The sequence below is a fragment of the Salmo salar genome, chromosome ssa03 (genome assembly GCF_905237065.1).
Source record: "Salmo salar chromosome ssa03, Ssal_v3.1, whole genome shotgun sequence".
In the NCBI taxonomy this organism is placed as follows: Eukaryota; Metazoa; Chordata; class Actinopteri; order Salmoniformes; family Salmonidae; genus Salmo; species Salmo salar.
In genome coordinates, this window is record NC_059444.1 from 55194896 (window position 1) to 55208008 (window position 13113).

The following is a 13113-nucleotide window of genomic DNA, read 5'->3' on the forward strand; positions in this document are numbered from 1 at the left end:
ATTACAGGATCAATCATTCAATTAGAAAGTTCTCAAACCAAGGTAGCATGCACAAGCAATTAAGGCTCTTTTCACACCTGTGACAACAACGCTAGGACTGCATTCTTTTTCATAAGTAAATCATTCAAATGCATCTGGTTTCCATGCCTCCATTTCTAATTGTTAAATAAACGTCCATTGTCCACCAAGAGTGGCTGAATATCCTCTTCTCTTCAGTTTGCTCCTCCATTAATATTGGAGAGTGAAGCAGCAACAGTGTTCCTCTCCCCAAGTCTCCATCTTTATATTCAGTGAGCTCTCCAATACCCTCGTAGAGCAGGACATACATCATCACATGGGATATCATTGCTTTAGCGCTGCAATATGTCAGATGTCAGATAGACCTACTCTGTTTGTAAAAAAGGCTTTGTCATCTCATCAATCTATCTAGCTCTCTATGAAATGATTTAAGCCTGCCCCTTACTTTACCTGGGAGAGCTAAAGGATACTGTAGGCTTGTGGCCCAAACTGCATTTTGTGTATGCAGAGGCATGAGACAACTCAGACTTGTTCTGTTTACTTTTTTTTTTTAAAGATAAAGTACTTGTTCTTCTCTGTAATGCTACTAGCCACCTATCAATGAAGTTGGCTTTAGCTAGCCCAGAAAGCTTCCCAACTTCATAACTAGCTACTGTACCAAGTAGCCATTTTAGGCTATCAATGAAGTTACATTTATATTTGCATTTTATTTATTTAGCAGAGCAACTTACAGGAGAAATTAAGGTTAAGTGCCTTGCTCAAGGGTATATCGACTGATTTGTCACCCTTCGGTCACTGGCCCAACGCTCTTAACTTCTAGGTTACCTGCTGAGTACCTACAAGAGTAGCTAGCAAGAGTAACAAGAGTAGCTAGCTTGCCTAACTATGTTAGCTGGTATGCCTGCTGGCAAGGTTGGTAGACTTTAGAAAAGCAAGCAATAGCTAAATTTACAGAATAAGACTCAGATTCCTTTGAATCGTTTACCCAGATTTTAGCAGAGATGCAGCTCTAGCCCCCCATGGACCAACGTTTTTCAAATGTGAAAATACAATTCCATGTGAAATTGCAAATGTTCTTTTCACATGTGAATGTTTTTCATGTAAATTCCACTTGTGAATCTGCAATTCACATGTGAGGTGAAAACATGTTATTCTCGCGTGAAAAGGTGGCGTTACATGTGAACTCCATATTGAATACATGCGAACGAACATATGTTCTACATGTGAACAACTGACCTCACATGTCTCTTTTGTTTTCACATTTGTAGATTTCAGCTCAATTTCAGCTTCATAATGTGAAATAGTAAATTTCACATCTTTTTTTGTTGTTGTAAGGGAGGTAATGAAATGGTACGGGGGTTTAAGGTAAGTGGTAAGCTGTTGAGTTAAAATGTGTTATAAAAAAGGTGTACAAATCTTTAATCAATAACAATATGATTACATTTGACATCATCACTTAGTACTAAGTTTTCAATATGACCTCACCTTGGATTTGAAATCAAAGACCTCTGGATTTGGGTTACGCTGGTCTTTCTGCTGCGTCACAAAGTCTGTAGCATTCTTAGAAGTCCCCTACACATTCAGCACCTATAATACATATCTGCACTATTTTAGTTATCAGTTATCTGACTATTGTTTATTTCATATACTTATCTCATCAATTTGAGGGTTTTCTGTATAGTTGTCTAATGTTGGTGGGACATATTATTCTGTTTTAATGTTACTCCTGAATCACTATGATAAATAGAATAGTTTTTCTTGAATGTATTATACAAAGCTGATATTTACTATGACCCGCAAAGTGTGGGAATACAGGTGAAATCAGTCATTGACACAGCCATGCTGGTGTAGCAGAAAGATCGGAATGTCATGAACCAAGAAGTTGTTCAAATCCCTGGTGAGGAAATGCTGAATAATAATTACTGTATAAATACATCTGTCAAATATGTACGTGGAAAAACGGCATCTATTTTGTGACTTTCCGTGGACATTCTAATTACTTTTTGTTTGCAGGGCATCATGGGAAAATGTTAATCCACTTGTGAATGTTTGTGATCACTTGTGAAAATCCACGTGAAACTCCATGTGAAATATTATCACATGTAAAGTGTCCCAAAACCACATGGTTTTACATGATTTCACATGTGAAGTACAATTTTGCATGTGCAAGACATGTGGACATTTCCATAAGTGAACTATATGACATGTAGCCTAGTGGTTAGAGTGTTGGGCCAGTAACCAAAAGGTTGCTAGATTGAATCCCCTAGCTGACAAGGTAAAAATCTGTCGTTCTGTGCTCCTAGGCCGTCACTGTAAATAAGAATTTGTTCTTAACTCACTTGCTTAGTTAAATAAAGGTTAAATAAAAAATAAATACACATGGTGGGGCATCAGGAGAGAAGGCAGGACAGTGGAGAAAGAGAGGAAGGGGTAAGGGGATTATTTGAGTGGCCAGCCTAAATGATGTTATAATTATGTATCCTCATGTTCCTATACAATATATGACATGGGTCTAGAGCTTTCAAGGGGACTTCAGTGGGCCTATTTGGCAAATTATTGCTTTCATTGAACCATATTACAGCTTCACAGACATACATTTTCGTGCTCCCTGGAGTTGGTGTGTACCATTGGACATAAATCGAGAACAGATCTAACATGTTGTTTTGTTGACGCGTAATACAGGTTAATTTGCTCTCAGGAGGAAAAACTAAAGTGAACAGAGGAGAGCTGTAAAGTGTGCAGTGACGTAGGACAGTCTATGCGATCGCATGCTGGAGTTTGTACCATTTGCCTATGTAGGCTGGGAGAGCAGTACCACAAACAAAATATTTCAAATTCTAAAAGCAGTCGGTCGAACTGCAGTGAAGTGGAATCGGAGCTGAAACACCCAAAGAGCGAGAAAGACTGTGGCCCGCCACTGCGTTAAGAGGATACCGGTGTAGTTTTGTCAAACACATCATATTAGGCGATTTCTGAAGCTGAGCCTGCGAAGCACTCTTCCCTTTTCACTTTTTGGAGCGCAGTGGGCAGATTTAATTAATGCTGTGGTGTATGTTGCCTAGATATTATAAGTTAAATGGTATTTTGCAGACCTTAGCATTGAGAAAATAAATATTGGAGCACCTGACCAGTCGCACATCGGGAAAAAAAACTATACATGGGAGGACTGTTATGAAGAGGATTGAAAAAGGACGACGCAAAAGGCTGTCAACGCTTTGAAGTTGGCGAGACCCGACATCAATCTCTAACCGAATTTCAATAGGCCCACGGAATTAATTATTGGATACTGCGGACGGAACCTCTGATGACCGTTTTATGTACATGGAGAACAATAGATATTTACATGTAGGCTATTATTAAAAGCAAGCTAAACGCAGTACCCTGGAAAGTCCATTCACCGGAATATATAGCGGTGTAATACAGAAGGAAATAGACTACTACGGATCAACATTATACAAAAAATATTTCCGAAGAGACGTTTGAATTTCCTCTGAAATGGACTGACATCGATTAAAACCAAACATATCTCGATAAGATAATGACCGGCAATTTAGAGGCTGTGTTATAAAATAAATGAACATTTACTTAAACACTTTATTGGGACTTCATATTTGAGAAAATGCATAACGATAAGTAACTGTTTGTTGTTCATGTGAGCAAGATTCATTCCAAAAGTGGTGCGATATCCTCTCTTGTGAGAATTGAGTATCCCTAATCCGGTACCGGAGGCATCTCGTGGTAACACGGTAACTGCGAGAAGGCAGGAGTCCAGATTGGAGATATCAGCAAATAAACGCACAGAACAATGTGGCTGCGAATTCTTCCCCAGGTATGTCAGGTGCATGCGAGATGCTTTTAAATCATTGTTGTCCTTTCAGTTAACTGCTATGTTGTAAAAAAAAAAAAAAAATGGTTTTGTTGGCAGCTGAGATTGTGTTTTTGCCTCACTGCTTGGGACATGTTTTTTTGGTTTTTCAAATCAAATCAAATCAGATTGTATGCGTCTCATGCGCCGAATACAACTGGTGTAGACTTTACCGTGAAATGCTTGCTTAAGAGCCCTTCCCAGCGATGCAGAGTTAAAAATTAATAATACGAAGAAGAAAATAAAATACTCAAGAATGGAGCTATATACAGAGAGTAGACTACCAGTAGGCATACCAGATCAATTTGCAGTGGCACGAGGTTTTTGAGGTAGATATGTACACGAGGGCAGGGTAAAGTGACTAGGCATCAGGATAGATAATAATAAGTCAAATAAGGAAAAGAGGAGCAGCAGCAAAGGATGAATGTAAAAGTGCGTGTGTGCAGTATATTTGTGCGTGTGTGTTTTCCGTTTACAACTCCTGTAAAGAACAATATCTAGTGAATAATATTACTTCAAATGCAGGTTATGTTGGCACTTGAGCTCTCGAGCACTACGAACTATTATTATTAAAGGGGATATTGCTAAATATTGTTATATGCATTTTGTTGTTGATTCATTCACTTGGCTTGTATTCAAGAATACAATTAAACGCAGTTACGCGCTGACAATGCTGAGACATGAAATATTGCAAATATGACTCAGCAGGTATTCAATTTAATTTAAATCCACAGGAGACACATGGCTGTTGGCCACAGCTTTTGGGATCAATCTAAGTCTTTCAGCCAATCTTGGGTTTGTTGTGGCTCGCCTGATTTAGCCTAACTCAGGAGAAGATTACGCATTGTCATTACACGGTTGAGTGAGGGTCAAATCTAAATCGGTAGGATTAAATATGCCTGTTTTCTTATACAATCATCACATCCACATAGCCTACATGACCTGCGGAGATTGAAAGCCCCAACAGCAACAAAACAACTATTCAGCACTTGCATAGGCCTACTACTTGTACGGGATTCTTCAATCTTGAAGTTGGAGAGGTTTGGCACCTCGCCGCATAGCGCACCGCATTTTGATATCATAAATCAAAATACAAACACTAAAAATAAGCTTCTTCGAACCATTGACATTGCCGACACATGCCAAGCCTCTTTATCCTCATTGTTTTCACTTTATGATTAAAATCTTTTGCCACAACTTGTGGCAAAAAGGAATGCTTTATGCTGTGCGGAATGATAGAGTTGACAGCGTTTACAAAAGGTTGCACAAGTGTATAAAGAAAGTAAGCTTACACAGTGGAAACACAGGGCAGAGATACAAAGCCTTCTAATTCTGCATGGAACATAAATGATCCATGTGTTCTGTTGTGTAAAGCAAGGGTTACCCATGCAATACCCCACGACAAGGAGCAGTAAATACGGAAAGGTTGACACATTTTGTTCCATGCATACCTAATGTTTACGCTGAAAATGTTTGGCTTACAGACAATTGTGTATCTGGTGTACGCATATGATCATACCTTCTATGTGCAGTATATTCAAAACAGTCTCAATATAGACACCCTGATGCATTGAGAATCAAACTCATGCAGGTGCAGTAGGGGATTCATTTTTACACAGCCACTGCCTGTGAATCACACTAATCCTATATTGCTTGAGGTAAGTCTGGCATTTGTCCAATGGAGAGAGATTATGGAACTCTACCCAGGGCTACGAGGTGAAGTGATTGACAGTTTTAAATGCAGTGAGGGTTGACATTCTAATTAAAGCAGAAAAGACAACCTGGACAGTGAGGAAGTGAAAATGCAAATAAAACCAACTATGCATATCTGATTGCAGATCAATCATCTAGTTAGACAACATGCAAATTATCAGATCACTTTCGTTTTGACTGAGCAACTATCCCATGTCTTTGATTAATTTGATATGTAAATTTGATTATGTTAAAGTGAATCAACAATTTGTAATTTTAATACTCTCCATTTGCCAAACTGTCTGACTCTGTAAACATGTTTTTCCTATCCACCAACCTATACATTTTACATTTTCGAATGAATCACCAACATAATGTTATTTTTATACTCCCAATTTGCCTGGCAGACAGACTCTGTAGGCCTACACATTTTTTCCTCTCTACCAAACTTTTAAGGACAGTCCTAAACAGGGCCCTCTTTCAGAGGCAAACATATCCTGTCCCTTCATCAGGTGTGAACATAGGTCAGACTCCAGTCTGTTCAGCCTCTCAATAAAATCTCAATGTCCACTTCTTTAATTAAAGATCTCAATGTACCCCTAGTCACAGTCACAGTCTGGGTCTGTCTGTCCTCTCTGATCTAATTAACTCATCACAGAGCCCTCAGATGGAAAGGACCAGACCACAGAACGGACATTCCCATTCAATTCTAGTTAATTCTAGTATACTGTAGTAATTATATTTCTACGGGCACAGAAGCTACAGAGATAGAAATCCTCCCGCCTAACCATATCACATAGCTGAATACTAATGGCTGCTTGGCTGACAGATGGGAAACTGACTTTTGAGGAATAACAGTGTCTGCTAGCACTATACAACAAGGTTCCCCAATAGGCGGCCCGCGGGCCAAATTCGGCACCCAGGTGATTTTATTTGGCCCCCCATTTTTTCTTAGAAAAAAAATATATCTTTATTAATTTATTTTGACATAAGACTGTAAAATCATCATGAAATCAGCTCAAATAGATTGCAATTCAGGAAATCTGTTCCCAAGTATTTCCACACATATATAAAGAGGTTATCGTAACCCAATGTAATCAGGGTTTGAAATTCTTCTTCTTTTGTCAAATCTATTTGGGCTTCATGCTGTCAACGCTCATTTACAAATGAAGCATTTACAATTGAAGCATTTGTGTTTAGTGAGTCTGCCAGATAAGAGGCAATAGGGATGACCAGGGATGTTCTCTTGATGTGTGTGAATTGAACCGTTTTCCTGTCCTGCTAAACATTTGAAAGGTAACGAGTACTTTTGGGTGTCAGGGAAAATGAATGGAGTAAAAAGTGCATTCATTTTCTTTAGGAATGTAGCGGAGTAAAATTAAAAGTTGTTAAAAAAATATAAATAGCAAAGTAAAGTACAGATACCCCCAAAACTACTTTAAGTAGTTCGTTAAAGTATTTCTACTTAAGTACTTTACACCCCTGAGGTGTTGAATATATTTTAGTAGAAAGTAGGGTGCCATTTGGATTGGTTTCCAAATGGCACCCTGCTGCCACTGAGGAATATAATACATCTGCGTGACCATGAACAGCGCCGGCGACCTTTACCACAGCCATGTGTCTCATTGACTACCTACAGTTGAAATCGGAAGATTACATACACTTAGGTTGGAGTTATTAAAACTCATTTTTCAACCACTCCACAAATGTCTTGTTAACAAACTATAGTTTTGGCAAGTCGGTTAGGACATCTACTTTGTGCATGATACAAGTAATTTTTCCAACAATTGTTTACAGACAGATTATTTCACTTAGAATTCCCTGTATCACAATTCCAGTGGGTAAGAAGTTTACATACACTAAGATGACTGTGCCTTTAAACAGCTTGGAACATTCAATAAAATATGTCATGGCTTTAGAAGCTTCTGATAGGCTAATTGACATCATTTGAGTCAATTGGAAGTGTACCTGTAGATGTATTTCAAGGCATACCTTCAAACTCAGTGCCTCTTTGCTTGACATCATGGGTGTCACGTTCTGACCAGTATGAGGGTTATTTTGTTAGTGTAGGCTGGTCAGGACGTGGCAGAGGGTATTTGGTTTATGTGGTTCGGGGTGTGTGTATTATGTAGAGGGTAGTTGATTTATGTATTCCGGGGTTTTTTGGTCACTGCTCTGTTAGTCTATGTTCTTTCTAGTTAGTCTGTTTCTATGTTTAGTTAATTGGGGTGTGGACTCTCAATTGAAGGCAGGTGTTGTCAAGTTGCCTTTGATTGAGAGTCCTATATATTAGGGTGTGTTTGTGTTTGTAATTTGTGGGAGTTTGTCACTTGAATTGCTGTCTTGTGCCTTCAAGTCTGTCTTCGTCGTCCATTGTTTTGTTTTGTTTGTAGTTGTGTTTTCATTAAAGTTAATTATGAGCACTCAACCCGCTGCGCCTTGGTCCATTCCTGACGACCGTCGTTACAATGGGAAAATCAAAGGAAATCAGCCAAGACCTCCCCAAGTCTGGTTCATCCTTGGGCGCAATTTCCAAATGCCTGAAGGTACCACGTTCATCTGTACAAACAATGGTGTGCAAGTATAAACACCATGGGACCACGCAGCCATCATACCCCTCAGGAAGGAGACACATTTCCTAGAGATGAACGTACTTTGGTGCGAAAAGTACAAATCAATCCCAGAACAACAGAAAAGGACCTTATGAAGATGCTGGAGGAAACAGGTACAAAAGTATCTATATCCACAGTAAAACGAGTCCTATATCGACATAACCTGAAAGGCCGCTCAGCAAGGAAGAAGCCACTGCTCCAAAACAGCCATAAAAAAAGCCAGACTATGGTTTGCAACTGCACATGGGGACAAAGGTCGTACTTTTTGGAGAAATGTCCTCTGGTCTGATGAATCAAAAATAGAACTGTTTGGCCATAATGACCATCGATTTCGTTGGAGGAAAAAGGGGGAAGCTTGCAAGCCGAAGAACACCATCCCAACCTTGAAGCACGGGGGTGGTAGCATAATGTTGTGGGGGTACTTTGCTGCAGGAGGGACTGGTGCACTTCACAAAATAGATGGCATCATGAGGAAGGAAATGTATGTGGATATATTAAAGCTATCTCTCAACACCAGTCAGGAAGTTAAAGCTTGGTCGCAAATGGGTCTTCCAAATGGACAATGACCCCAAGCATACTTCCAAAGTTGTGGCAAAATGGCTTAAGGACAACAAAGTCAAGGTATTGGAGTGGCCATCACAAAGCCCTGACCTGAATCGTATAGAACATTTCTGGGCAGAATTGAAGAAGCGCATGCGAGCAAGAAATCTACAAACCTGACTCAGTTACACCAGCTCTGTCAGGAGGAATGGGTCAAAATTCACTCAACTTATTGTGGGAAGCTTGTGGAAGGCTACCCAAAACTTTTGACCCAAGTTAAACAATTTATAGGCAATGCTACCAAATACTATTTGAGTGTATGTAAACATCTGACCCACTGGGAATGTGATGAAAGAAATAAAAGCTGAAATACATAATTCTCTCTACTATTATTCTGACATTTCACATTCTTAAACTAAAGTGGTGACCCTATCTGACCTAAGATAGGGTATTTTTTCTAGGATTAAATGTCAGGAGTTGTGAAAAACTGAGTTTAAATGTACACTGCTCAAAAAAATAAAGGGAACACTTAAACAACACAATGTAACTCCAAGTCAATCACACTTCTGTGAAATTAAACTGTCCACTTAGGAAGCAACACTGATTGACAATAAATTTCACATGCTGTTGTGCAAATGGAATAGACAACAGGTGGAAATTATAGGCAATTAGCAAGACACCCCCAATAAAGGAGTGGTTCTGCAGGTGGGGACCACAGACCACTTCTCAGTTCCTATGCTTCCTGGCTGATGTTTTGGTCACTATTGAATGCTGGCGGTGCTTTCACTCTAGTGGTAGCATGAGACGGAGTCTACAACCCACACAAGTGGCTCAGGTAGTGTAGCTCATCCAGGATGGCACATCAATGCGAGCTGTGGCAAGAAGGTTTGCTGTGTCTGTCAGCGTAGTGTCCAGAGCATGGAGGCGCTACCAGGAGACAGGCCAGTACATCAGGAGACGTGGAGGAGGCCGTAGGAGGGCAACAACCCAGCAGCAGGACCGCTACCTCCGCCTTTGTGCAAGGAGGAGCAGGAGAAGCACTGCCAGAGCCCTGCAAAATGACCTCCAGCAGGCCACAAATGTGCATGTGTCTGCTCAAACGGTCAGAAACAGACTCCATGAGGGTGGTATGAGGGCCCGACGTCCACAGGTGGGGGTTGTGCTTACAGCCCAACACCGTGCAGGACGTTTGGCATTTGCCAGAGAACACCAAGATTGGCAAATTCGCCACTGGTGCCCTGTGCTCTTCACAGATGAAAGCAGGTTCACACTGAGCACGTGACAGACGTGACAGAGTCTGGAGACGCCGTGGAGAACGTTCTGCTGCCTGCAACATCCTCCAGAATGACCGGTTTGGCGGTGGGTCAGTCATGGTGTGGGGTGGCATTTCTTTGGGGGGCCGCACAGCCCTCCATGGGCTCGCCAGAGGTAGCCTGACTGCCATTAGGTACCGAGATGAGATCCTCAGACCCCTTGTGAGACCATATGCTGGTGCAGTTGGCCCTGGGTTCCTTCTAATGCAAGACAATGTTTCCTCATGTGGCTGGAGTGTGTCAGCAGTTCCTGCAAGAGGAAGGCATTGATGCTATGGACCGCCCGTTCCCCAGACCTGAATCCAATTGAGCACATCTGGGACATCATGTCTCGCTCCATCCACCAACGCAACGTTGCACCACAGACTGTCCAGGAGTTGGCAGATGCTTTAGTCCAGGTCTGAGAAGAGATCCCTCAGGAGACCATCCGCCACCTCATCAGGAGCATGCCCAGGCGTTGTAGGGAGGTCATACAGGCACGTGGAGGCCACACACACTACTGAGCCTCATTTTGACTTGTTTTAAGGACATTACATCAAAGTTGGATCAGCCTGTAGTGTGGTTTTCCACTTTAATTTTGAGTGTGACTCCAAATCCAGACCTCCATGGGTTGATAAATTGGATTTCCATTGATTCTTTTTGTGTGATTTTGTTGTCAGCACATTCAACTATGTAAAGAAAAAAGTATTTAATACGATTATTTCTTTCATTCAGATCTAGGATGTGTTGTTTAAGTGTTCCCTTTATTTTTTTGAGCAGTATATTTGGCTAAGGTGTATGTAAACTTCCGACTTCAACTGTATATGGCATACGTGCATTTACTGTACACTATGGTTTGACCTTTCAAGACGCATAATGTGCGTCCTTCTCTCCCAACTCCCGTCACCTATAAAGCCATCTATTGTATATCATGCCTGCGTCTGAAATGTTACACTTTTCCCTGTATAGTGCACTATACCAAGCAGGTGATACATTGATGATAAAGTATGTGTTCGACGGCGCAAGGCTGAAATCCTTGAAAGTGCTTGCATCAGCAGCTCCAACTGAACATATTAATCAATGATAGCTAGGTTGCCAGCACACACATGTTTTAAAGCCCACCTTCCCCAAGCCAAGGTGACTGGACTGATTGCTGCAGATAGGATGAGGCTTGATAACTTCGATCAGTCAAAGTTTGAAGCCCAGTAATGAACCAATATCCCACTATACAGTATGTCATACTGGGCTATACTATAGGTGAGGCTGCCAGGTGTATCTATCAGTACAGTAGTCTATTACAGTGGATATGGAAATGTAGTGTTTGCACTCTGCAAGATTGGACATTTATCAGAAGTACAGGCTCTCTCTATTAAGGTCAGGTGGGAGGGGTTGAAGGCTAGAGGGGGACGCCCTTCTATCTGGTCAGGGTCATGTTCAGTAGAGCACAGCGTGGCAAACCATAGCAAATCACTTTGCTACTCAGTGTTCTTATTGGACAAGTTCATGTACAGTGGTACCTCCCTGTTTCAGTCCATTTTGAAAATTATTCCGCCTAATGAATAGGACCCTGGTCATGCACAGCCCTGAACCTATCGCATTGATGGATAGCTCAATGTCACACATCATGACAAGAGTTCTGCTACAGATTTTAGTAGATGTTTCCTAGTCTAGCCCATGAGGAATCTTTGCCACTTCTATGCAATTGGTCCCAACGTATAGCAAGCAACTGGAGGAGAAATTCTAACCACTTGTTTTGATTGAGTCACAGGATATCAGGCTTCTTTTGACCACCACATCTAAAATCCTGATTAAAAAAAAGATATAAAGTAGAAATTAGATTTGTATTGCAATACATACACTACCATTCAAAAGTTTGGGGTCACTTAGAAATGTCTTGTTTTTGAATGAAAAGCACATTTTTTGTCCATTAAAATAACATCAAATTATCCAGAAATACAGTGTAGACGTTGTAAATGACTGTTGTAGCTGGAAACTGCTGATTCTTCTATGGAATATCTACATAGGCGTACTTAGGCGCATTATCAGCAACCATCACTCCTGTGTTCCATTGGCACGTTGTGTTAGCTAATCCTCTGTCCAGTGTCTGTGTTCTTTTGCCCATCTTAAATCACAAAAAAAATTGCTTTTCTTTCAAAAACAAGGACATTTCTAAGTGACCACAAACTTTTGAACCGTAGTGTACATTCAGAGTTCCTCAAAACAATACAATGTGTAAAAATAAATTGGAAATGGTATGAAGCAAAAGAATATGTCATGACACATCATATGGACTAATGGCTTAAGATGTACCGGTAGTTGCTGTCTTTGCTTAACTACAGATTGATTGCCTCCTGTGTAAATTCATTCTATAAAAAAGGTAACCAAATCGGAGGACAGGACATTTACGTACCAAAGGTAATCAGTTTTAGATCCAATGCGGATGATAACAATCATAGATGCTCGGAAAAGCCTTTGCTTCTCCTCTCCCTAAGCCCCTTACAACATGAGCCCTGGAAAATTCTCAGAAAACGGGTCTGATCAATTTCAAGGGAAACCTCAGAGAGCTGGGTATTTAAAAGGGGCAGTCTGAGAGTCAAACAAAAACAACGCAGCCACCACTTTTAAAATGTCAAAATGTATTCATATTGACCCTTTAATAAAATGAAGGAAATAATTCCGGGCAAGCCAAACTGCGATCCATCTGCTGACTTGCATGGCTGTTATTTATTTTTCTACATCACGCTATGCTCACAGACACATGTATAAAAGCACTTAAAGACACTGTAGGAGCACTCACTGTCTGCGTCCCAAATGGCACCCTATTCCAACAGGGTCCATTGGTCTATTAGAAGTAGTGCACTTTGTGGGGAATAGGGTGCCATTTGGGACACATGCCTCTCTGTCTTGTTTCCATAGGGGTGCTGTAAGAAACTGATGTGTCAGTCATAAGGCCAATCAGTGCTGTGGAAAGAGGTGGTTGGGGAGACGGTGGTGTAATAACCTGGTTACATAGAGATGATGCAGCCGTAGCTATATTGTAACACGGTCTTAACCTCTATGGGCTAGGTGGGACGCTTGCTCACCTACTCAACAG

The 13113-nt window shown here is 40.9% G+C and overlaps 1 protein-coding gene across 1 annotated transcript in view; it reads left to right on the top strand.

Moving 5' to 3' along the window:
- The first annotated feature begins 2753 nt into the window (after positions 1-2753).
- Positions 2754-13113, top strand: part of LOC106600876 (corticotropin-releasing factor receptor 1) — a 182928-nt gene continuing 172568 nt past the window's right edge. The window contains exon 1 of the mRNA XM_014192620.2: positions 2754-3847. Coding sequence (XP_014048095.1) covers positions 3824-3847 — 24 coding nt within the window. The 5' untranslated portion in view covers positions 2754-3823. The remainder of the gene's footprint in view (positions 3848-13113) is intronic.